This window comes from Rhizoctonia solani, chromosome 1, assembly GCF_016906535.1.
Source record: "Rhizoctonia solani chromosome 1, complete sequence".
NCBI classification, from domain to species: domain Eukaryota; kingdom Fungi; phylum Basidiomycota; class Agaricomycetes; order Cantharellales; family Ceratobasidiaceae; genus Rhizoctonia; species Rhizoctonia solani.
Window position 1 is genome coordinate 2,424,432 of NC_057370.1, and position 23,618 is coordinate 2,448,049.

The window sequence follows — 23,618 nt, forward strand, 5'->3', positions numbered from 1 at the left end:
ATATGTGGGACGAAAGCCTCCTGGCTATCGGAAGTGCACGTAAAGCCCGTAAGTTGTGTTGCAAACTCTCCAACTGATCTGTGCGTGTTGTCTGAATGCTCTACCGCGCATCCGAAAAAGGAGAGTGGTGCCTAATATGACGCGCGGGGCCGTTTCAGCTACCGAATGCCCGACATGCCTTGGACACGAGGCGCGTCCGAATCCCCTATTCCAGAGCCCGCCTTAACATGAGCAGGTAAGCGGAGTAGGAAAACAATGGCCTGTCGTGGGGTTCACCTTTTGATTTGCATGTCCCGATAACTATATTGGCTCATTATTGGAAAAAGAAAGTAAACCCATGATATAGCCAATTACAATTGATGGTCCGACAAGCAAATTTTCTCGGGCTCGTCGTAACTTAGTGTCCGATGCTTTGGCCAATGGATGTACGCAGCAAATGCAAAATAGCGCGGCACCAAGAGACATGTCAAGTAGCAGCGATTGCCCATAGCTATGAATCTCGACTCGATCGTAAGATAGGCACGTGGAGCAAACACTGGCTCCATGTTGGCTTGATTGTGCCATAATTAAGCAGCCAGGCGACAAGTTAGCCGCGAGTGATATAGGTGTCGATTATTGCTTACTTTTCGCACGCGCATCAGTTATATTCAAAAGGGAACCCTAGGAAGCATTAACCAAGCCAACTATCAAATAGCTCAAATGGGCTTCTCTGAAACAAGGCAAAAGGAGCTCTGCGCGTGGTCATTGAAGGTGGAGACGCGACCAAGTACCCTGCATTTTGGAGTACTCAGACGAGATATTAGGTGTCTCATGCGGAGGACCAGTCGTGCGAAACAGAATTGCTATTTTGTCCTATGTGCTAGATTACCTCCAGACGTAACTAGCAATGCAACACTACGCTGGGGAAACTCTTTCTACAAATAATTGTGCTACCCACCCGCGGCCAACACTAAATGGTAAACCGAAAATCCTTAAATCAGTAGGTAAGTCTGCTGGGCCATGAACCCAGACTTACCTTGCGCCTTGCTGCTTAACCACGCCTACGGATTTCAGATACCAATTGGACTTTTTTACGTATCTGAGAATTATTTGTTACTAATTAGCTCCTTATCTCGGGATTCAGAACTCACCCAAGCAGCAAACCTTCGTCTATGCCGTTCACTCTTCAACCTTCGCTCCCTATCCGAAGGTTTCTCATAGCGCCTTTGGAGATAGAGCTCCGACCGAACCCGGTTTCGGTTTAATATCGAATGCAGCCGTCGATATGCTGAGGGGACGTCCATCAAATCGGTGACTGGGACTGACCGTCCGGTATAGACATTTCCTGGCGCTTTTGGTTCCCTGAGTACACCATCGTGAACACTGATCCAACGGTCACTTGGGGTTATTTCTGTGGAGAGCAAGGCAGTAGTCAGTCCGCTGAATATATCAGACGAACTTCCAGTAGATTGGGCTGCATGAGTCGGAGAACTGCTGGGCTCGATCCTTGGGAGGGTTGGGTAGGGTGCGACATATTTGTCGATGCCGCTGCTACCAGATATAAGTCGGGTATGTACCGATGGGAGAGCGAGGGTATTTATTGAAGCCTCCCGCCTTGCAACACCAGCTACAATCCGAGAGAACATACTCATTTTCTGTCTCTAGAATGGAGGCGGTCAAATGAAGCTATTATTGCAAACTCGATTAGCGCCAGGACTCGCTGGTCAAATTGGCAGATCAGCTCACGATCTTTGTATGACACCCAGCTAGCACAACGCACCACAATTATGTCAGATTACAAGGCTGCTATTCAAGAAGAGTACGAAGTGAGTCGAGTTGACATAGTAATTCACGAATATTCTAAAGTATTCTCCAAGGTGCTTGAAAGTATCTTCCCGGACGAGCTCAAGAGTAAAGCCCCTTGCCGCCAACTCTATGTAGATTGAATAACATACGTGGATGCCCCAGAAATATCCGAAGACAAACTCCAAATTGATGTCATACCAGAGGAAGGACAAATTGATTCTGACCGTGAGGGACTATCTACAGAAATCACCGCAAATTTATTAACTAGGTGTTACCAGTAAAGGTTATCCTGGGTATTGACTACACCACCAATTATCCAGATGAAGTACCTAATCTCTCTTTGGAGCCCGAGGAAGGGGAACTTGACGAAGAGGAGCTAGAAAGTTTGATCAATGGGATGAAGGCAGTTGTACGTCAATTTCTTGTGTTCGTTGGTACGCGCTTATTTATGCTATATGTCGGAACAGGGCGAAGAAAATCTGGGGATGGCTATGGTATTCACTTTAGTCACGCATTTACGCGAAGCGCTTGTAGAAGTTATCCAAAAGCGAACCGAGAAAGAAAAGCAGCTAGAGTCGGAGAAGGAGCGGCAATTGATGGAGGTGAGAACCCTAATCACATTTGGTTATACTCTGCATGCTACGCTCGAAAACTTAGGCAGAGGCCGCTCGGACAAGAGGGACAGCAGTCACCGTGGTGTCATTTAGCGAATGGTAAGGTTTCGAGGAACTCATCTCCTTGGTGCCGTGCTTACAGGTGAATAGGAGAACTAAATTCATGGCCGAGATGAAAGAAAAGCAAGATCGTGAGGATGACGAGAAATTAAAAGGGCTGACTCCAAAAGAGCGCGATGAATGGAAGAAATCCAAGTCCAAACCAACCGGTGAGTTTAGCACACATTCGGACCACAATGGTCGGAAGATCTTACGTATAGCTCAATACAGGCCGCCAGCTCTTCGAGAAAAACAGAGATCTTGCTACTTCGGATGCAAATTACATCGAGGAAGGAGTCACGTCAGTTGATATCACACAATACGATCGGACGGCCGCCCGAGATGAGGAAGAGGATGACACTGGTCTGCACTTTAGTGATAGTGACTAGAAAGAGGCATGCAAATGGAAAGATAATTATGGTATCCCACTCCAATGTCTCGTCCGCATAAGCGATACTATGCAAAAGCGACTCGTTTTACTTGTCGCTTGGGGGCGGATTGTGTATCTGACAAAGTGGCCTTCGAACGGCTGCTGCTGATGTTCGTCCTGTTATCCCTGGGTCTCGAGTCCTCCGCATTCGAAAGGCCGTTTTCTCCCTGGTGCGATGTCTTTCGGGCTAGTCGTCGTTTCTTTTCCTGCTGCTTGACTGCAAGCTTGGCTAGATCCTAGTCACCCAGACAAATGCGTCGATTCCCAGCTTTGAGGCAGGAAAGAGTGAAAAATACCAATTTGCGAGATTTGTTCGAGACTTTCTTTTTTGTCCGCGAAGTTTTCGGCTGTTCATTCTAGGCGTAGTCAATACTGGGGCACGAATAAGAAATCGGGTTGTTTTCTTACTGGTCTTTGGGATGGGCGTTTCATACGGGCATCTTCGGTGTAATCGATAGCTTGAGTGGCCAGTAGTAGTTCTTCGTTCTAGTACAAATTAATAGCTAGCACAATAGAGTTATGCAACTTACTTTATTTTCAACGAATTTCTTAGCCATTCTGATCGTCGACGTCTGCCGTACATATTCCACGTGATCGGGAGAATGCGTAATTTTAGTTTGCTAATTTATTGTACGTCTATATTCCTATTTAAGTTCCGACAGCCTCGGTGTCTGTGGTATCTGACCACGGCGTAGGTAGCAAACGGAATAACGGAATCATGTAGCCATTCTAAATTAAGGATACCATAAGAAAGCAGATTGCTCTTGGTGTGATCGATGTTCAGCTGCGGTCTCGAAGGCTACCACTCCAAAGAAGACGAATCAGTATCGATTAGCACAGGAGTAAATTAAGCAGATCGGGGAGGCATTGGCCCGGCTGTGCAAATACGCCTTTAAGCAAAGGAATATGCCGGCCAGTAATGCAAACACATATCCGCAGTATTTACGCAGCTCAGGAAGATTCATTTTTCGTCAGTGTATACCACCATCTAATAACACTGGCATGCAAGCTACTGGGTGGACCGGTTGTCCGGGCCAGTATCGAGGATTGTCTCTGGGTACAGCGATACTCTGAAGTCCAGATCGATCACATTCGCAAAAATAGGTAAAGCAAACCGCAGTCGATAGTGTGGGGGAAAGAGCGGTGGCTAGGCAATACGGGTGGGTTGGGGCGTGGCGCTTGATGGGTGGCGTTCAATGTCGGGTACATGCATACTTATAATGGGAATACATGCTTGTCTCAACAAGACACTCCATGGTGAGTGATATCCCCAAAGGCTCATGTGACAAACAAAATATGACAGTACTCATGACAGGATAAGAGACGTCGACCCAGGCTGCTACCAACCGGGCAAAAATGAATTCGAGAAGTAATAGGATGCTATTTCGCTGACCAATATCCCGAGAAGCACCCACCAAATATCTCTATAATAAATGCGAGTATGCAGTTGGCTACTGTATTTGATTAGACTTAGATAGCTGCACCGATCGTGCAATGTTTGCGCCCGCTAATATTGCACCTTCCTGATCCCTACAATCGGGGTCACTGAGAGTTAGCATGTTTAGCCATTATGGCCGAAATTGTACTCATAAGCGAGAGTCTAGTCTTTCCTGAAGGAACTTCCCGCGGTAACAGTGTTGCTATACTCCGATTTGATACAGTGCCCTCAGATCATGGTTACCATATCCCGTCATTGTGATCGGCCTAGCAGTAGACTTCCAACCCACTTTTATTACACTATAGCTATTATAGTAACCGAACTAGCTCTAGGGGCCGAAGATAGACTCGAATCAGCCTACCGGCTCATAAACTTGACTCTAAGACATTCAGAGTGATGTAGGGAATGCATCAGTACCGAGCCCTCTATACCCCGGCTTCTGCTGTGGAAACCACGTCGTCCCGCCAGTCATGAGACCTCGTAGTGCCTGTAATTCGGGTTTTCAAGTTAGAGTCTCCAGTGTGTTGGCGATGATGCTGAACCTGCCAATAGTTTTCAGAATTCGCCATCGAGGACCGGTGGATCATTGACCTCGTACCGTATGTTAGGGCCAAGTGCACTAGAAGCACAACACCGTATGCTCCGATTCGGGATGAATACTTGGTTAGCTGGCCTATGTGTAAGTCATGGGTTATACGATCTCGACTTAAAAAGGCCTTCCTGGTGAGGGCAAGGTATAAGAGCAAGGTGTTCAGCATCAAGTAAACCAACATTCAAACATTCACCCCCATTCAGATACATACTCACTCCCACCCCCCTTAAACCCACTTCTCACACTTTCATAATGGTCAGTTCGGACTATGTATGCGTCCAAAAAACATGCTCAGTGACCTTTGGATGCAGTGTCGCATGCGTGTCCTCTTCACTCGCTATGCCTGCGGACACAACATACAAGAGTTTGCCTATGACCAACAGGTAGGTCGACGAGAAGCTCATCCAGCACCGCAGTCACTCACACAACTGCAGATCGATTGTGAGAAGTCTGACTGCAAACTTTCGACGTGCCATATACAAGAGCCTCATGATTGCAAAGAAACGTGCGCTCAATGGTAAGACTCAGCTTTTCGGAGATGGCTCTAGGAACATTCGTACTAAAACAGATCGTTTGTAGGCGACGGCAGCCCGAGACGTTCTTTCCATGGTATGTTCTTTCCTCATCTATAAAACAATTAATCGGAGCTGACGGTTCCATCAGGGCTAAGAACATCGAATGCCCAGGCTGTGCAGAGGCCAATCGCTGATCGACTTGCCAGAAATAGTGGTAGTGATCACTCAGCCATCAGTATTGTTACGCCTAATGCATCGAATGTTATTACATACTAAGTGAATGAAATCAACCGACGTTTGTTTGTTCATGTGTTGGTTGAGACGATGCAGGTGTGCTAGTGGGCGGCCATTGCACTGCCGCCAATGTGGGTGGAACGAGCTGATGTTTATACCCAATGCTAAGTATATGACTCTATAAAACTGTAAGTTGGGTGCTCACCTGCTGGTATGGGATTGGACTTTGAATCCGTTCATTAGGCTCAGATGTTTTGTAAAAGCAAAGCATGATGAAGATGCAGTCTACCAAAGAGAACATTTGAGTTTGTAGCCAATAAGAGCATGTCATATTTACCAGATATTTGCTGTATATCTGAGGACCTCAAAGAGAATTTCTCCAGCCAAACAAGCATGGAGGGGTCGGCACTAAGATAGCGGTCGAACGGGGATGGGAAATCTGTCCATTCTGTGGATAGATTCGAACAGGAAACCAATGAGATCATGAAACATGACGCCGCAATTATCCGTGCACTAAAAAACAAACAAATAGGAATACGCAACCTGGCAAAAGGTAAGAAAAGATCGTCTACAAGTGTCTGTCATGACGTACGTATCATGGGCAATCCCCCAAGCGTTCAATACTACTGAGTCCAGCACTTGCTGTTCCTCCGGAGCCGAGTCTTGCGGAAAGGCGATATCCATAACCTGAAAAATCTCGTGTTGACCGGTCCCAACTGCAGCTGAGTTGAACGCTGTTGCTAGACAAGCATGAGGCGATTCAACAACTAGATCAAAGCACAGAGAATCCAAAAGAGTTTCTTCGTAAACCAATATGTTTTCTGTCCATTTTTTGTGTTCCTTGGACAAGTAAGACCAGCGTGGCACCCCACCACATGAGACGGTACATACTTTGGAGTTCTCCAACACCTGTATATCTGTGTCCGGTTTAAGACTCGCGTTTGTTTTGAATATCACTGTTGTCGCCACGTCCTTGAGCTTTCGGCCACATTCTTCTACCTTAGTAGCCAGGAAGATACATGTCGCCGCAATGTCCTGTAGTGGCGTTAGTGATGCCACGCGAGTAAACAAACCGTATAATTCACTCGGTAATTATAATCTTTAATGGAGTTTCGCATGTAAAACCGGTGGAAATATGCAGCTGCAGCTACAAATGCATTTACAGGCCTGTATTGGGGTTATTTTGGCATGTTTTAATACCTGTGCTTAATCCTCACAGTCTTAATTGCCCAGCAACCCGAAGTAGCAACTCCACGCCTTTCTGTCGAGCTGAAAGTTCTTCTTCCAAAGTGCAACCGTGTACCGTGGATGGAGTCTTAAGCATATCGATCGGTGAGAAATACCACTGCTGCAGCCCAGACATGATCGTGGGACGATTTCGTGGTTCGAAACGAAATATAGAAGATGGTGGTATGGAGGTTAAAGTTGCGGTAACAAACGTGCCAAGGTTTCTGGTTAGTGATTACATAACATTTAAATGGCAAAGATTAAAGTTGGACCGAGTACATTATGTTCCACTAGAATACAACGGTTGCATTGCTATAAAAAAGACAAGGTACGAGCCTCCGTGCCATAATGGATCCGGTAACGCCAGAGGCTAGCTAGATTTCGCTTTGGCTCGTCGCCCTTGTATAGCTTTACCACGCTGTTTGGGCGCCACATCGTCCGCCAACCCGACCTTGGTACGGCGCTTCGGAGGTTTCTCATCGTCGTCGACTTCGTCACTAGGCGCAGCCCGTTTGCGGCTGGTATTCTTTTTAGAAGCTGATGAAGACGATGCGTACTTCTCTGCCAAACTATCAAGAAACCCATCAAGCTTTTTGGCTTTAGATTGGATTAGAGCCTTAAGCGCAGAGTTGTCGTCATCTCCATCGCCGTTGTTAGCCTGGGACTTTCCTTTTCCCTTCCCTCTTCGTTTCCCGACCTTTCCATTACCGTAGAATTCGTCCCACACACCCAGCTCGCGTGCTGCCTCTTCTGCCTCTTTAGCTTCCTTCTCACCCCGCTTTCGCCGTGCGTTCCGAGCCTTCTTGTCCTTAACATCAGTCTTCCAGGTGTCGAGAGCCTGTAGCTCCCCGCTGTCGATCATCTTGTTGATCGTGGCAACAAATCGAGCTTCGTCTTCATATGTAGAATGATGAATCTCGCTCATAATGTGCTCGATCGACCCGTTTCCAGCAAGGTACGCAGCACGCAAATCGGAGCGCTCCTCCTCTGACCCTGATTGATCCAGTGCGTGAGATTATGCCACATGCTAGCGTGGATGGCTGGAGATAGGGAAGCCAGACGAGGGGTAGCGATAGGAACACAGAGGCTTCGAACTCACCTTGATACTCCTGTCGCATCTCGTCCAGCCGTTCCCGAGTGACCGAGTCGAACATCTCCTCAAAGTAACGCTCCCATGCGTCTTCGCCTTCAGCCATATCTGGTATATTCGAGCTTGTTGACCCAGTGGCATCATATCGCTTCCTACGATGTTCGTCCCCGAGTATAGTGTACGCAAAGCCTATTTGCTGGAATCTTAGCGATGCGACTGCCTTTCCTTCTTCGCTTGAATTCACGTGTTTATCTGGATGGTATTTCAAGGCGAGTTTGCGATACCCCCCTTTGACTTCATCACTCGTTGCGCCGACTTTAATCCCGAGCACCGAATACAGGTCCACTGGGCCATCAGAGTCTGGGAAGAACAAGCTCGCAGGGTCGTTGTCCATACTGAAGTTGGGAGATCTGGCAATTGAGTATGAGGTTTGTTGTTCTTGGTTCGCGCGAACTTCACGTGATCACCAATATCACCAATAACAAGCGCCCATAAGGCCAATGGAATCTACTCTATGTCCTCGGATCGCGTTATTTACAAAACAGGCATAAGAATATAATACATGCATGACAACAGATTTGATGCACCCTCCATAGTACCCCGAATCATAAAAAAAATTAGAAACAATATTAACGAGCAACTGCGGCATCTTCTCGTTGTTGACGCCAGTGGTTACCCCACCTTCTCACAGCAAGCAGCTAGCCAAGTGATCGGCCGTTTAATATCGACCTTCCGCATGCAAGAATGAGTTACTCACGTTAAGTGACATCAGACTCACGAGAGTGGCCATGATTGTGAAGTACCACCCTTGGCCAATTTTGTCTGTTCGATTATGTTCAGAATTAGAAATCTCGGGAGGCAAGCCATGGATACTCACTGATTGCGGGGGCAGCTAGCTAGACGACGGACAACATATTAATTCCAGAGCTTAGGTAAAGTTTATTGAACTCACGGCAGCCGATAACGCAGCGGCTACGTTGCGGCATAAGTTAAAACAGGCGACTACCGAAGCACTTTGCCCGGGAATCACATCAGCGAAGTAGGCCATGCACTATTATCGCAGATCAGCACTAAAACATAATATCGTAACTTACTATGATACCAACTCACCGTTCCGGTCCCAAGCATAAAACCAAGTCCGAAAATGAAGCCGCCGACAAGGGGAACCATCCATTTTTGGTGTGTATGCAGGGTCCACCCAAATATCACTGTCCCAGACTTTGTCAACGGACAACGTTGAAAAAAGCATAAAGGGGACACTCACATAATCCGATAGGCATAAAAGGAACCCCAAACCAAGCACTATCGAGCCGGGACTCTGGTACAAAGTTGTCGCCATCACGCGCCCGCGCTCGTCTATATACATGGTCTGAAAGATAACCCCCACTAATCGAGCCAATAATATAACCCAGGCAAGAGGGGATATATGCTAGAGCAATCTCCATGCTGTTGAACTGATCAGAGTAACCAAACAACCTCAGGTTAGTTTGAATTTCGGCCGATATCAGAGTGGACATGCCTTGTATGGCGGATCTACACACAAAACATATCAGTGAGGGATGGCCACACATGTTCTGCATAATTTATTACCTTCAAACGAGAATGGAACAGCCGTACTAATACTGTACAAACAAGCGAAGCACGTTGATCCATAATATACAGTTAGGCCAACAGGAAGGAATCGAATATATAAAACCTAAGTCGATTCGGTTAGCGAAACCCCCTGAAAGACCGAGGGCCAGAAACGTACAGTATGAAAGGGACGAAGAATAAATAGTTGGAATAGAGATTTGCAAGTTTGCGAAAAAGTCTTCTGAGATAACTGGGGCTGCTCCGGAGCAGGATTGGATAGTGCAGCTGCTTGCTTCGTCTTGAGCATGATCGATGTTTCAGGTAGAAACAAGAGGCTATTACAACCATTAATGCTACTGAAAGCCCGCATACATTTAATCATAACACTTACATCAGTAACTCGATCATGCTCCCGAATATAACGTTAAACCTTTTATCGAAGGGTAAGCTGGCGAACATACAAATTGCATCTCTAATAACCTACCACATGGTTGACCTCCACGAATGCGTCCATGTGATAAGAGCACCTGACACAAGAGGTGATAATAAAGGCCCAGCAATAGGCCCCAAGTACCACCTAAATAAGGATATCAACTGTGATGAAGCATCCCATAACGAATATAAACGAACCATCCTGTGGCCCTCCCACGTTCAGCGGGGACATAAATATCTGCGATAATACCCAAACCCACACTGGTAAAAGACGGTTAATTGCCAAATGATCGTCAGTATGAACCCATACATGCCTCTGCGCGCAACTTGCTCCAGTGGCTTGAACGAACCCTGTAATTGTAACACGAGTTAGTATTGATTAATCATGAAATTTTGTACATACTGAAGGTCAAAAGCATGATGATATTTGTCGAGAGGGCGCATACAACCGAAGCCAATGAGAATATTAAAAAGCCTGACAAGTAGATTGGCCGACGCCCATATCTAATGAAAGTTTAGAATTGTTCATTATACTTGTCTGTACACTCACCTTTCCGAGAGAAATGCGTACCAAAGTGGTGCAATACCAGTAGCGCATAGAAATAATGCCGCTAAACACTTCATAAGAAAGGCTATGTGCATACCCAAGCGATGTATCTTACTTGTAAGTGCTACAACGGCATCTGGAATGTTCCAGTCCTTCTGAAGTTCAGGAAAGGCCGGCTGGAGCGAGTTGGAGGCAAAGCTGGTCATGAAGGGGGTAAGCCTCATATTACGTAATCATATTGGAGAATCAACATACGGGCCAGCAAATGATGCTATTGCAACCACAAATACGATCCCTGCCTTATCACGTCTTCGATACGATTTTGGGTCTTGAAGATTCGGTAAAAGTGTCCAGCGATCGACTGGCCGTTGCACGAGTGCATGTTGACGAGGTTGAATGTTACTGCCTTTAGAAATATCATTTTGAGTCTCCTGTTTGAGCGGGATTTCTGGGGTTGTCGTAAGTGGTGAGCAATATGCCTGTTTAGGCGAGCGATCTGGAATAGCTTGGGATGGCATTGGGGGAGATGAGAAAGAGTAAGAAAGGGTGTGGGGAGGTCATTATACGATGGGACACTGGGAGCGATTCCTTCGAGCGCCAGGATGGATGCCGGTTTTCGGCACTCTGCCGGCCGGCAGAGATTCGATTTCGTCCCACACGTGATCAGAGTTTAATTTCTGTACGAGATGGTGTTGTCCCAGAAGAAGATTCTTCCCTTGGCAATACCCACCTCATTCATCGGATGACCGTAATCAACTGCTGCGGCTGACGACATGGATAAAGGCAGGAGAAGCCCATATTTCCGCACATGAGTTGCGCATGCTTAAATGACATACTTTCGGCAAGCTATTTCGAGGCGGCGAGGGGCGCCCGTTGCCAAATGTGCGTCTTGGAATGTGTCAGATTGAAATTCATGGCAAGCAAGCGCCCGGCGCCATTTGCCGATCTGCGTCTGACCTACCGGCCTAATCAACTATACCAATCTATAACTGCGGTTCGTTTCATGATATAGCACGATGCTTCTAGTACGGCGGAGCTGCTATATTTTTGAGAATCGGATTCCCTCTGCTTCTGTACCTTGGAGCCCACCATTGTTTTTCCCAGCCCATTCTCGCTGTGCCCATACCGCCCTTCGAAGGCCATACAAGATTGAAATTGGTGTGTCATTTGCTGGTAAACCGGCATTGGATGCACAACAATTGCCCAAGAAGAAAACCATTGCATTTTCACGGGACCACCCGATCGCACAGTGGCGTAATGGCCTGTTGAAGTGGGAAAATAAAAAACTGAGGTCTGTATCAGCTGGGGAAGATTTCTTTTATGTTACACAAGTAAGCAGTGATAACATATATTTCGAAATATGGCTTGAACTAACAAGGACTTTGACGAAATTAGTCGATCAACAGCTCTGTATGTCGATTGAACTTGGAAGTTGAAGTAAACGGGTGTAACATTGTGAATTATTCCAGGGGGTCTCACTAGGAATTGCAGACGGGGTTGGTGGATGGAGTGAAGACGGTACGCCCCTTTGAAATCATAGAGATCGTTCTGACCGTTACTAGGAGTGGACCCATCGCTATTCTCACAGGCATTGATGTACTATGCAAGCAAGCATGCGTCCTCTTCTTGGGCTGGCGAGCCTGATTTTGATCCAATCGAAGGGACAAGTAAACCCGAAAAAAGTGGCCAGTCGCTATCTCCCGTCGACATAATGTCACTGGGGTATGAAGATGTATTAAACGATCCGTCTATTGAATGCGGTGAGAAGATCGCAGCGGTATCTTTATAGGAACTAATGTTATCTGCAGGGTCAAGCACAGCGTGTATTGTAAACATCGATGCCCAATCGGGCAAACTCCTAGCAGCCAAGTGAAGATTCCATTTAGGCTTGTAACTGCCCAGCCTAACACACTTGTTTCGGCATAGTCTGGGAGACTCGAGCTTTTCAATCTTGCGTTCATCATCAATTTTCCACGAGCAGAAACCCCAGACTCATTACTTCAACTGTCCCCGGTAGGCTTTTCTTGCCGTGGTGTCCAAAAATAACTCAAGGGTACGGCAGGCAACTGGCAAAGCTACTTCCCACCCAACGACCTCACCTTCGAATAACTGACCGGCCAGAGCATGCGGATACATTTTCAACGCAACTACGGCATGAGGATTTGATAATACTATCCGTGCGTCGAGGATTTGATGGAAATCCGAATGTATCTGATATACTGTGTCCAAAAGACAGACGGTCTAGGTGATAACGTACATCCAGGGGAGATCCTTGCACTTGCTTCCCTCCTTCGACGAGGAACCGCAGATCAACCCGGCGTAAACTTTGCACAAGTTTTTGCTGACAAGCTAGTCGAATATGCTGTAGGATGTATGTTCGCATACGATAAGATATCACCATTCGAGTGTAAGTCCAGACCCTCTACGGGAATCCCCATAGCTCTGGAGTGCTCCGAGGGGCCGTAAAGCTCGACGAGCGCTCCTGAGGGAGCAGTATACATCTCCGACACGTTTGTGAAGCTTTCCGGAGTACTCGCTGAGCATTCCGGATTTGCAACCTCTTGATCCCGGTCGCTCCGGAGTGAGGGGTCCCACGGACTCAACCATTGTATTCAGCTCAAACTAATGATTACCGGGATTTAGTGGCTGCTCAAGACGAAGGGTTCAAACATGTAGGCGGGGTGAGTATTGTTTTTTGGTAGCATCAGCTTACCCGACTCACTTCAAATGACTTGATTTTATAGAAAATAGATGAGTGAGTGTGATTCTAAACTGTTGATGCTATTGAATTGAACATCTTTTTACTAGTGTAACGATTGTAACCGCTCGTATCGTGGAGAACATATAAACTAGACGATGTGCTCTCACACCAATAGATTGGATTCCCGCAAGCTCTGGACTAATATCGGCTTTGCATATATCATACTTCAAGAATATATTGTTACTTGGTAATACTGGATAAATGCATTACAGTCGCCTCTCGATGAAGCTCTGTAAAACGCCCTCGTTCGTAAGAGGGTATTCTTTCAGCTCTACTTTACCATCAACCACAAACGTGTTGGGCTGTACGAATACCTTGCGAGGCTGCTTCTTTGCCAGCACAAGATCTCTGTGATAGCCGATGAGTCTAGACTCAAGGGACGTTTTGTTCATGAGGTCGGGACGACATACCGAATTTCCCCAGCCCACCCTGGTCGAGGAGTGGTAAGCTTCTCATAGAACTCGCGTGCACCCTCGCCATCAGCTATGCTTTTCCGTACTTGTAACTCTACCAAAAGACGCCCCATGGCTGCGTGGCCATCTTTCAATACTTTATCCCGATCGAGCTAATGGCCAGGGACATGAGTACGTGATTGTGACTTCAGATTCCCAGGGGAACTCGCCTTGATATGTACGTCTTCCAGTTTACCTTCCGCATCGCGGAACTCGACGAGTTCGGCTAAACCCTCTTGGATAAAGTAGTTGGTGATGCCAAGTCGAGCTTGCATATGTGCCTGCAAATGTTTTCCCGCCTTTGGATCATAAAGCTCCAGAGCACGGACGCCGGCACGGGCCATGAGTAGATATTGGGCATACTAAATAACGAAAACTAGCGTCAGCGACTCCCTTGGAACGAAAAACGGGTTAGTTTGGGTCTTCCGCATTGCATACCTCAATGTCTTGGCAATCCTTCTCTTCGGTGTAGCCAAAGATCTAATCGTGAATGGATAAGTACGTTGATATCAGCCTGCACATACTATTGCAACTGACCTCCAGAATTTCGCGATTACCCGTGAGATACAATCCAACTGTGTGTAGTACGAATGTGGGTTTTTGAAGCAATATACGAGTGCTTTGACCAGCTTACCACATTCAGCTCTGCACTCCTCAAAAGAAGAGCTGCACACTCCCAGAACCGAACCAGCAGTCTGTCCAGGTTTGTACCAGGTAGTAACCGGTTTTCCGGTAAGTGGGCTGATAGTCTATTGGACGAAGATGGAATTCAACTTTCGAATGGTTCTAGCAATGGCAAAGAAAACTCACTTTCTCGGGGTCAAAGTTTAATTTTCCATCTTTATCTTCGGTAAATCTGGTTTCCAAAAGATTGAAACGCGGCGGTTTACGCTCTGAAAGAATACTTACAGCTTTCCTGATCCATGGCCAAGAAGTTCATGATTGGCCACCTGCACGTCAAACGCCTTGGTGTCCCATTTTTTATAAAATTGGACATCCTCAGGAGACAAGAACGTGATGATCTCGTTTGCCGCCTTGGCAGCAAGAATATTCTGGTCGGTCAAATGAGTCGGGATACCCTAGATTCAACTGCTTCGGGAGCTGTGGGTCACGTACCGCAAGGGATACATTCTACGTTGGATTCTCAATACCTATGCCGGCAGATAGCAACCCACTGAACATACCTTAAAACCAACTTGCTCCCGAACTTCGTAGTAACTAAGAAGAGCTAGGGTCTGAATCATTTGCCAATAATAATATGTACATAACTTACTTCTAAATGTAATATAAAATCAATGTCTATATTAATACTTATATCAGAACTATTGATTTTTACTTACTGGGATCTATTAATGACACATTTGATATCAGGATGGATTTATGCCAGTTACCAGGAATGTTTACTTACGTTGATACCAGCGGGAATTCCTATAAGTCTACTTAGTACAAAGTGGTACATTTCAAGATCGGGGAGACTCACCCCCGGTCGCAAAAGATACCACTTCCAGGGCTAGGATCAAGTTGTTACCCAAGTTCTAATATCGGTATAGAGAATGAACTTACCAGTAAAGTCAGGTTTGCGGAACACATCAACCTAGCCAAATAGACCATCAAAATGTGGTGCTCATGCGAAGTTTATTGTTCAACCTGCCTCGAAGTCCTTTCCCCATGGCAAAGTTTTGATTAATTCCGGCGCCCGCTTAACCATGGTTTCGAATTTGGCAGTCAGCGCCTTATTCACGATCGCGGTAAATCCTTCCCATTCCGCCCGGCCGCCGTACTAATCATGGTTGGTGAGGATTTTTTAAAATGTACATGAACCATCACTTACCGGGTCGACGTATGTTTCGATGAAGCCGATGTAGGATTCGACCACTTAAGGGGGGTTATATATGAGTGGTCAACAAATAGACGTACTTGCCTTACCTGGTCCAACATCTTTGACCCAATGCGTGCTTGCCTCTGTGGTATATTGAGACTCATAACGGGCTGCTGAGCTATATGCTAACCTTTGTGTTTTTTGACCGAGCCAGATTTGAAGCTGTGAAGTATCGTGGGTTTGGTTTCATTCAGCAACCACAACGAACTCACCTTTCAATATACCCTTCAATCATTTTAACCTGATGTTCGTTTGCTGTCGCAGTAGTCGAATAAGTATAAATCAAAAGATATTAACTTTGTGGGCCAACCTGCGTATTTCTTGGCCTCTGTCAATGCATCGACCACTTTCTTGAGGGCAGAGCTGTAGTCGCCATATCTAATAGCAATATCAACATTATCGAATGCCTTTGGGTGCTTCTCATCCGGCCTTTCGTCTGCAGATGCAATAAGAATAGCAAAAGATGTGTCAGACTCCTTCAGGACGCTGGAAGAATGGGACAGTCATCAGTCGATCCTATGGTATTAAATAGTAATATTTATTACCGAGTATTCTCGATATCGAGGCTAATCTTCTCCGCAAACTTTTGAATCTTTTCAGCTTCTTCATTGCTGATTACCTTCGTACCGGGATAATAGTTGGAGACGTGTCCATCCTGGTCGTTTAATAACACATTAGCCCGGATTGCATTATATATTTGATCTAAAACTTACGCATCTCTTGCCAATGAGAAGACTAGCTTCCGGCTCTACACCATAAATATGACCCTTGAGCTAGAAGTCGAAACAACAATGACGTTTAGATATATAGATTAGTTTAGATAGTAGGGATCGGTGTCCGCACCTTCTCCCATTGTGGCAGAGCCTTCGAGGAAGAAGGCGAGGCCTCCACAACCTTAGCAAACTTATCTTCAGGTAACCGCGGAACAAACTTGGTAAACCCAAAAGACTTGTAATTAACCAAGTTCGAGAATACCTAGGGTGTCGATCATACGTATTTTGTCAGTCAGTGGTGTTGAGTGGTGTTGATTATACGAACCTGGGCAACATATTCGAGTAACAGGGTCCATTCTTCCTCATCTAGCCCCGATTTGCTCTTTAAATCGACCAGATCGGTGATTTTATGACCATCACTGGTAGAGAAGATGGAAATCAAAAAGTCGTATAGTGATTGCGCCTCTGGTGTCCACTGCTCCTGAACGATACGAGCACCAGCCCATGCCGCGGTACCGACCCAGTGAGCATACAGCTTCTCGTTCTCAGTCAACTGAGCGAACGAGTCTTTGACAGAGAGAGAACATAGCGGCGGGTTCCGATCTGCCAAAAATCGGGCGGCGTTGACGGCAGTTGTGGATGCCATTTGTTTCGCAGAGTTGTGGAAGCGGACAGGGAGGGCGTTTATTCTGTTCAAAGAAACCCCCTTTATGCTGAATCTTGCGATACCTCTAGGCACGAGGTTTCGGGCTAGCATTCAACTGCGGGTGGCCGAAACGCATGTACTTCCGCACTGGGATCAGATGAACCAAGCACGTGATTTGATGGGTGCATGGTACGAATATTAGAACACAAGACTTTTCCTACATCTTTACAGAGACATTTCATATTCTTGGGATTTTACCTTGTGAATCGGCAAATGTATCCACGTTGACGGGTGGATCATAGCTCTACCCTCGTGCCCGACTTTTTGTCCGCATGCCGTACGATGGCTGGTTCCTTCCCAATCATTATCGAAAGCATTTCGTGAACTACATCAGCAGCTACCAGAGATGTAGTCTCGGCTGTATAATCATATGATAAGTGCCATACAAAACATTTGACTGAGTAGAATTTTTATACCATTTGTGTCGTCTGTATAAGTTAATAATCCATTCAACAAGTTCTTAGCCGCCCCTGGTTTTAGTTCACTAAATTACTCACAGGCCGGAGCTACCTCTACCACATCGGCGCCACTATAATATCATGAACAATAAATACTATGTAAACGTAATCTCAATAATCTTTACGCTTACACAACGTTCAGGCCAGTAAGCCCGCGTAAGATTCGTTTGACTTCACGAGTAGTCCACCCTCTGGTACGCATTGGATATCAACCGATGATTAGATTGGAAGAGCTTACCCAGGCTCAGGTGTTCCCGCTGCGTTTCAAAGCCAACGATTAATACGAATGAGAGAACGCCACTATCATACTTACTTGCAGGGGCTAGAGCGGGATCTACAGACTCTCTTGCTCAGACTTAGGTTACAAGCAGTCGGACCTGTACTTACCAATTACATCGATATCTAAGCTATAGGAGGATGTAAACAGTAAGTGACGTTTAGAGCGCTTGCGCCTTACCTCAAATAAACTGGTTTATCTCCAACGTGTTTCCTGATTTTGTCGGCAATCCCGTCCGGTCCCAACTGGTCAATATCATCAGTAGTTATCATAGAGAATCCGGCGTCTTTGTCATGTTCAATATCTTCAATTCCCTGAGAAAAAAAATCTCAGTTACTGAAAGTAGTCCGAGAGAAATGCTACTTACTGCCATCTTGCATCGAATACCGGCATGTATACTACTCCCTCTAGCAACAAGGCCCTCGGTCATCGCTGTCCAAAACATAGTTCCATGAGTAATAACGGTACTGTCTTTGATACCATAGTATCCCAAAACGGGCCAAGTGTCAAGGTGACTATCAAAATGCACTACAGCGACCTCCCCATAAACCTCATGGAGTGAACGCAGTATAGGGAGAATGACTGCGTGATCGCCTCCGAGGGTTACAATACGTGGATGAAGCTTGCCATCTTTCGCTAGATTCCTCATGGACGCAGAGACCGCACTGGATTGAGTCGCTGCTTCGCCCCTGATCAGGGTACTGTATGCGGTCTGCATTTGGTCCATAGCATGTTTCATGTCAAACGGAACAATCGGGACCTAGCAAAAAGATTAGGTTCAGATAACAAGGATGCAATGTAAACCTACATCTCCACAATCTCGTATAACTATATCTTGTTTGTATGGGTTATAGCCTAACGCACAAGTAAGATGGCGTTTTGGTAGCAAAGAAAAACGCAGACCTACCCCATGCAGTCGTATATCCTCGAGCAGGACTAATTCTTCTGGAGCCTGAACGAATCCCATAAGGGCCAAAACGAGCGCCAGGTCTATAGGACACAGCCGAATCGAATGGCATCCCCAGAACAGCGATATCAAATGGTTTGTCTTCGTTTTCAGCTTCAAGGCATTTGGTATATGGCAAGTGTGCGAATGACAAGGGACCAGAAAAACTCATGTCAAATTGAGTGCCATATTTCTTTGCCCAGGTCTGGAACCCTTCATCTGCCCCGAGAGGGTTTTGAGAATCTTCACTGTGTCCAAGGTGCGCTCGAATGCCAGCAAAGCACGCGGCGAGCAGCGCACAAGCGGTAGGGCGCATTGTTATATTATCGGTTGGGCCTATTATAATACCAAGCAGTTTCCCACAAGATACACGGTGGGTGTTGGCTCGAACGCTTAGGATCTCGCTTAGCCTTGCTCTTTATACTCCGCCGTTGATATGATACTGTAACACGCCATTTGATATTGGATTAAGCCACGGGATCTTCCTGTTTTATCGATAACCGGTTGTAAGTATATGCGCTTCATTATAGTATTATATGGTGCATTCCCTAAGATATAATTCATTTATTGCTTGGGCGCTAGGACTCTCTCTCGAAGCCTGGTCCAGTTTCTCCAAATTTGATGCCTGTCTCGTTCCAAAACATCACCTTCACCCTCAATATTGTTTTGACCGCCCGCCCATTCCAATGCACGTTCAAAGCATTCGAGTGCTTCTTTATCGCCCGCTCCTCCTTCGAGTAGTAGCCCCCGTAGATTCCATGCTTCAGCAGCAGACCTTCTAGCATCCCGCAGCAACGAACGAGCCGGCTGCTTCAAAGTTTTCGACGACCCAAAGACGTTCAGAAGGTTCGCATTTGGAACAGGGGGGTGCGGTATAGATGATAATGGAACATCTGGGTGAATGCGCGGTGTACCTGTTAGCAACAGCGCTGTCTGTTCCGATCTTTCTGTCGCTTTAGAAAGGTACTCTAAAGAAGTAGCCAAATTCTTGCGAGGAGATTGTGCCCACAGGACTTCTGCCATGTGTATCATAAACAATGCAGAGCGGTGGGAAGTGAATAATTTGTGAAGTTGCTCTGGCGCTGTATCTTTAGTTATTCGTGAAAACGACGGCGGCGCGAGTTGTTCAAGTAGCGACAAGGCCGTTTCTTCAGTTTTCTTGGCGAGCTGGAGTTCTCTTTGTAGAGCATAGTTTCCTGACATAGAAAGAAGCGTCGAAAAAATGAGACGCTGCGAATAGGGATTGGTGGGTATTTTGCTCTGGTAAACGAACCCGACTGCCTCGAGTGACCGATTCCAAGACTCTATAGCGAGGTTCATGTCGCCCAGTCGCGCATTTAGGTCCCCTAATCGTTTGGCCACTCGTGCGGCCTCGTTTCCTTGTTTAGGAAGTAGGCCCAAAAGGGCTTGCCATTCAATTTGTGCAGCTTCAAGATTCGACCTTCCTCCCATACGCTCCACAACACCGGCATGGAGGCTCATCAGTTCCAAGATAGCAGGATCGCTGGGCTCGGGAATGCGCTTCTGGGCTGCTTCAATAGCACCACGCAGGAAACCCTCTGCTGCCGCATATTTCCTTTCGAAGATATTCAATCCCCCGCGCTCGCCTTCGCCAGTTCCGATGACTCCCTCAAAGCTCGCTGATCCCCAGTTGAGCGGCACCCAAGCACTCCTTACAGCACGTCTAGCCCACCACCCAAGTCGGGGGTCGGTTCCGCCCTGTGTTCCGCCTGACCAGTGTTCCCGTTCGCTCTCCCAACCAAAGAAATCTTCCTTGAGCTCTGGCCTAAGCTCCACATGCTCGACCCATTGATGAGCGGCTTCAAGACCTAGGGCGGTGCTCGCAACAATCAAGCCAAGTCCACCCAAAGAGTATTTGATAATCCGGTGGAAAACCGAGAATGCGAATGCAGTTGGGCGGGCGTAGTTCTCTTGTTGGCTTTGAAAGTTCTCTATCTCGGCAGTGGTTGGTCTAGTGGAACTAGGAGTATGTGGCACATTCGAGGGTGTGCCTGAGTTTCGACGCAATGGAGTGAAGGGATATGCATAATGTGAAACGATGGGGGAGGCAGAAAACCTGGTGTGTGCGAGTTGGGGTCTACGAGCTGCCTGAAGCATAGTTTGAATGGGCTTGTAGTGCTATCACTTCAATAGCAAGAAAGGTATGATCGACTGAGCTCAGATGCGATCGAGGCCAAGCCTGTAAAGATTACAATGTTAATCCCGCTATGATGAAATTATGGCATTGTGCAATATCCCTTTTGCTTATCCGGGGTTTGGGCGCTTATATGACTATCGCACAAACCACCATGGTCAGATTTTATAGCCGGTTCATTATAGCTTCTGCCTTCTGGACTTTCGCGGAACCTATCGTTGCTACACGAGCCATATTGACAATATTGCGCTCTTTCTACGGCCCAGATGATTTGCTCTATCTTGGTAAACTCATCCATGAATGGCCTCGAGTATTATATCCATTTTCAATTGTGCTCAACGAGCTGGTTTTATCCTATGTCACGTCGGTAAGACGGAAACGTGAAATGAAGCGACTAGGCTGCTACGATCTGATTCCACGAGTGAAAGTATGCCTTTAAACTTAAAGGTCTATTCATAACCTCATTGTTCGCATCCGGGATAAGGGTCGCTGGATTGGGAATATCGACGTCCTTATAGCTATCGTTGAGTATTCAGCTTTAACACACCTGCCTATCATGAATCTGTGACGCTTCAAGACGCGCAATGAAGCAAATGAATACTGCGGTGATATATTCGCCGAGTGGGCTGAGAAGTATGGCCCCACATTCGACATGAATATCCTTTGGGCCCACCAGGTACATTTTTACTTAACCCTCGCCAGGAATCGTCTAATGATAGAGTGTACAGATTGTCACAGGCAAGCACAATAATTCGGTACAATACGGAGCTGGCCTAAGTAGATTAATAAATAGTCGATCCATCTAACGTCAAGCATATCGTCGGTTAGTACATGTACTCGCCCAAGGATGAATCGCGGCTCTGAGGCATACCAAGCCACATCTTTCAATCAATTTGAAAAGGGGGAGAAGTTTCATGATATGTTAGAAGGCTTTTTAGGAACGGGTATATTCAACTCGGACGGAGAAACCTGGAAACTTGTACGTTCCACCTCTCCGGCTATAAGGAATGCCTAATAAATTATAAGCATCGCTCTATGGCGAGGCCATTTTTTGATCGAGAAAGAGTGGTTAATCAATCTCATTTTGAACGACATACTGGGAGGCTGAAGTCATTACTGGGTGTGCTATCCGACAAGGACGATTCATCATTCGATATACAAGTTGGGTATCACATATTACCCAAATTCATAATGCTAAATATTCCATAGGATCTTTTTAGCCGTTACACTCTGGATTTTACCATGGGTTGGTTCATTATTATCAATGATCCGAACATAGCACTAACTTATGAGCACTTGTACGTAGCCTTCCTATTTGGATTAGACTCCCGTACTATGGTTCCCCCTCATTTGATCACCAAAGAATCAGAGAAATTGATGTTTGCATTCGATACTCTTCGCAAAGCAGCGTCAACACGAATTAGGATGTGCGTAATCCATTCATCACTGTCGTATATTACTTCAATTTTGGAGTAGCGGGTCAAATTGGCCCTTGTTTGAGCTATTTTCTGATAGGATGAAGGACTCGAGGCGAACCGTTGATGCATATATTATGCCTATCGTAAACGAAGCAATAGAAAGAAACCAATCCATCGCTCAGGGCGATGATGACGCTACAAGGACGTTCTTGGAGTACCTGGTAACAGTTAGCAATGGTGCATTACCTTAAATTAGTGACTTATCTGTTGCTTAATCTAATCTCGGATAGACCCGAAACTTATCCGCGATACTTTGGTTTCTTTCTTGTTAGCTGGACGAGATACAGTAAGTAGCTCAGAATAATCAAGCACATTCCGTCCCTAATAAGATATACAGTCTGCGTCGTTGCTTACATTTACTATCTATGTATTGGCCCTGTATCCGGATACCTACGACCAACTTTCCAAGGAAATCAACAGCATCGTCAATGACGATCGCCCGTGTACCTTTGAGGAAATTAAGAGTATGCGATACCGTAAGTCAGATAAATCGCGATCTGAACAAAGTAGGATATGTTAATTAGTCATAACATTCTAAAGTGCGCGCGTTGATTAACGAAACGTTGAGAGTCTTTCCCCCTGTTCCATTTAACATTCGTCGGTCAAAAAACCTTCCGTCTATTCTACCGTCAAGCTTATCGAGGGCACAAAACGGGTTGTTCTTATACCCTAGGTGTTCAATAACATACTCGCTTCTTCATATCCATAGGCGAAAGGACATATGGGGAGATGACGCGGAAGAATTTAAGCCGGGTAGATGGCTCGCGGAGGATCCTCAAAAGGTTCATACAACGAATCCGTTTGCTTTTATTCCGTTCAACGGAGGTCCCAGGATGGTATGTTTTTCTTTAGTAAAATACTATATCGGATGCATCATATGTGACTACGTTTTGAAGTGCCTGGGACAAAACTTAGCCTACTTGCTGGTATCTCATACCATCGTCGAATTGGTCCGTAGCTTTACATGGAGCCTAAGCTCCCATATACAACAAGCAAAGCCGCCTGTCAACTGGCGTGGAGAGCCAGGCAGAAAAGGAGAAGAGCAATGCTGGCCTAAATCGTCCCTGACGCTGTATTCAGATGTAAGTAAGCCTAGTTCTTGGAAGGTTCCAAGGTACTCATGAATTGCAACCCCAATGAAAAGGGTGGATTATTTATTAGAATGAATAAGAAGGGAGTGGGTTCGACCTGGTAGCTATTTCAAAACGTCAAAATTGA

The 23,618-nt window shown here is 46.1% G+C and overlaps 12 protein-coding genes across 12 annotated transcripts; 4 read left to right on the plus strand and 8 right to left on the minus strand.

The window, feature by feature from the left end:
* Positions 1–929: 929 nt before the first annotated feature.
* RhiXN_04298 (ribosomal protein S21) lies at positions 930–1,631 on the minus strand (the record flags this gene model as incomplete). Its single annotated transcript, XM_043324115.1, has 3 exons — positions 930–949; positions 1,016–1,040; positions 1,131–1,631. 3 exons carry the CDS (start codon positions 1,629–1,631, stop codon positions 930–932), a joined length of 546 nt encoding a protein of 181 aa, XP_043176534.1.
* Positions 1,632–1,766: 135 nt separating this feature from the next.
* RhiXN_04299 (WD40 repeat protein) lies at positions 1,767–2,887 on the plus strand (the record flags this gene model as incomplete). Its single annotated transcript, XM_043324116.1, has 8 exons — positions 1,767–1,805; positions 1,857–1,890; positions 1,948–2,010; positions 2,064–2,194; positions 2,253–2,387; positions 2,443–2,498; positions 2,550–2,668; positions 2,730–2,887. The coding sequence occupies 8 exons, from the start codon at positions 1,767–1,769 to the stop codon at positions 2,885–2,887; spliced, it is 735 nt and encodes a 244-aa protein (XP_043176535.1).
* A 67-nt stretch (positions 2,888–2,954) lies between these two features.
* RhiXN_04300 (uncharacterized protein) lies at positions 2,955–3,485 on the minus strand (the record flags this gene model as incomplete). The annotated part of the gene is made up of 4 exons (XM_043324117.1): positions 2,955–3,164; positions 3,225–3,284; positions 3,337–3,414; positions 3,459–3,485. 4 exons carry the CDS (start codon positions 3,483–3,485, stop codon positions 2,955–2,957), a joined length of 375 nt encoding a protein of 124 aa, XP_043176536.1.
* Positions 3,486–5,297: 1,812 nt separating this feature from the next.
* Positions 5,298–5,749, plus strand: RhiXN_04301 (uncharacterized protein; the record flags this gene model as incomplete). The annotated part of the gene is made up of 4 exons (XM_043324118.1): positions 5,298–5,341; positions 5,393–5,475; positions 5,538–5,567; positions 5,622–5,749. 4 exons carry the CDS (start codon positions 5,298–5,300, stop codon positions 5,747–5,749), a joined length of 285 nt encoding a protein of 94 aa, XP_043176537.1.
* Positions 5,750–5,952: 203 nt separating this feature from the next.
* Positions 5,953–7,070, minus strand: RhiXN_04302 (Cyclin, N-terminal domain; the record flags this gene model as incomplete). The annotated part of the gene is made up of 5 exons (XM_043324119.1): positions 5,953–6,220; positions 6,300–6,547; positions 6,599–6,742; positions 6,793–6,874; positions 6,925–7,070. The coding sequence occupies 5 exons, from the start codon at positions 7,068–7,070 to the stop codon at positions 5,953–5,955; spliced, it is 888 nt and encodes a 295-aa protein (XP_043176538.1).
* A 234-nt stretch (positions 7,071–7,304) lies between these two features.
* RhiXN_04303 (DnaJ domain protein) lies at positions 7,305–8,418 on the minus strand (the record flags this gene model as incomplete). The annotated part of the gene is made up of 2 exons (XM_043324120.1): positions 7,305–7,927; positions 8,034–8,418. 2 exons carry the CDS (start codon positions 8,416–8,418, stop codon positions 7,305–7,307), a joined length of 1,008 nt encoding a protein of 335 aa, XP_043176539.1.
* Positions 8,419–8,653: 235 nt separating this feature from the next.
* Positions 8,654–11,093, minus strand: RhiXN_04304 (major facilitator superfamily transporter; the record flags this gene model as incomplete). Its single annotated transcript, XM_043324121.1, has 15 exons — positions 8,654–8,722; positions 8,782–8,846; positions 8,902–8,920; positions 8,977–9,075; positions 9,135–9,232; positions 9,289–9,543; positions 9,615–9,720; positions 9,775–9,931; positions 9,988–10,026; positions 10,081–10,123; positions 10,227–10,379; positions 10,432–10,532; positions 10,579–10,639; positions 10,691–10,773; positions 10,831–11,093. 15 exons carry the CDS (start codon positions 11,091–11,093, stop codon positions 8,654–8,656), a joined length of 1,611 nt encoding a protein of 536 aa, XP_043176540.1.
* Positions 11,094–11,455: 362 nt separating this feature from the next.
* Positions 11,456–13,423, plus strand: RhiXN_04305 (protein phosphatase; the record flags this gene model as incomplete). The annotated part of the gene is made up of 12 exons (XM_043324122.1): positions 11,456–11,569; positions 11,628–11,906; positions 11,971–11,985; positions 12,045–12,093; positions 12,138–12,335; positions 12,384–12,444; positions 12,502–12,588; positions 12,638–12,752; positions 12,808–12,946; positions 13,219–13,256; positions 13,320–13,330; positions 13,384–13,423. The coding sequence occupies 12 exons, from the start codon at positions 11,456–11,458 to the stop codon at positions 13,421–13,423; spliced, it is 1,146 nt and encodes a 381-aa protein (XP_043176541.1).
* Positions 13,424–13,542: 119 nt separating this feature from the next.
* RhiXN_04306 (dipeptidyl peptidase 3) lies at positions 13,543–17,026 on the minus strand (the record flags this gene model as incomplete). Its single annotated transcript, XM_043324123.1, has 24 exons — positions 13,543–13,684; positions 13,747–13,901; positions 13,971–14,150; positions 14,227–14,268; positions 14,326–14,363; positions 14,423–14,537; positions 14,599–14,644; positions 14,698–14,840; positions 14,905–14,919; positions 14,973–15,023; positions 15,129–15,134; positions 15,197–15,216; positions 15,269–15,298; positions 15,352–15,382; positions 15,494–15,568; positions 15,620–15,663; positions 15,715–15,750; positions 15,798–15,829; positions 15,880–15,922; positions 15,978–16,153; positions 16,213–16,322; positions 16,381–16,440; positions 16,511–16,642; positions 16,706–17,026. The coding sequence occupies 24 exons, from the start codon at positions 17,024–17,026 to the stop codon at positions 13,543–13,545; spliced, it is 2,043 nt and encodes a 680-aa protein (XP_043176542.1).
* A 296-nt stretch (positions 17,027–17,322) lies between these two features.
* RhiXN_04307 (agmatinase) lies at positions 17,323–19,083 on the minus strand (the record flags this gene model as incomplete). The annotated part of the gene is made up of 11 exons (XM_043324124.1): positions 17,323–17,444; positions 17,503–17,514; positions 17,584–17,615; positions 17,676–17,735; positions 17,783–17,801; positions 17,858–17,878; positions 17,932–17,951; positions 18,002–18,135; positions 18,189–18,581; positions 18,630–18,676; positions 18,729–19,083. 11 exons carry the CDS (start codon positions 19,081–19,083, stop codon positions 17,323–17,325), a joined length of 1,215 nt encoding a protein of 404 aa, XP_043176543.1.
* A 248-nt stretch (positions 19,084–19,331) lies between these two features.
* Positions 19,332–20,885, minus strand: RhiXN_04308 (uncharacterized protein; the record flags this gene model as incomplete). The annotated part of the gene is made up of 1 exon (XM_043324125.1): positions 19,332–20,885. One exon carries the CDS (start codon positions 20,883–20,885, stop codon positions 19,332–19,334), a length of 1,554 nt encoding a protein of 517 aa, XP_043176544.1.
* An 884-nt stretch (positions 20,886–21,769) lies between these two features.
* On the plus strand, positions 21,770–23,570 carry RhiXN_04309 (cytochrome P450 family protein; the record flags this gene model as incomplete). The annotated part of the gene is made up of 11 exons (XM_043324126.1): positions 21,770–21,901; positions 21,949–22,083; positions 22,132–22,168; positions 22,229–22,349; positions 22,399–22,577; positions 22,631–22,686; positions 22,738–22,876; positions 22,941–23,055; positions 23,110–23,236; positions 23,297–23,482; positions 23,562–23,570. 11 exons carry the CDS (start codon positions 21,770–21,772, stop codon positions 23,568–23,570), a joined length of 1,236 nt encoding a protein of 411 aa, XP_043176545.1.
* Between the last annotated feature and the right edge of the window lie 48 nt (positions 23,571–23,618).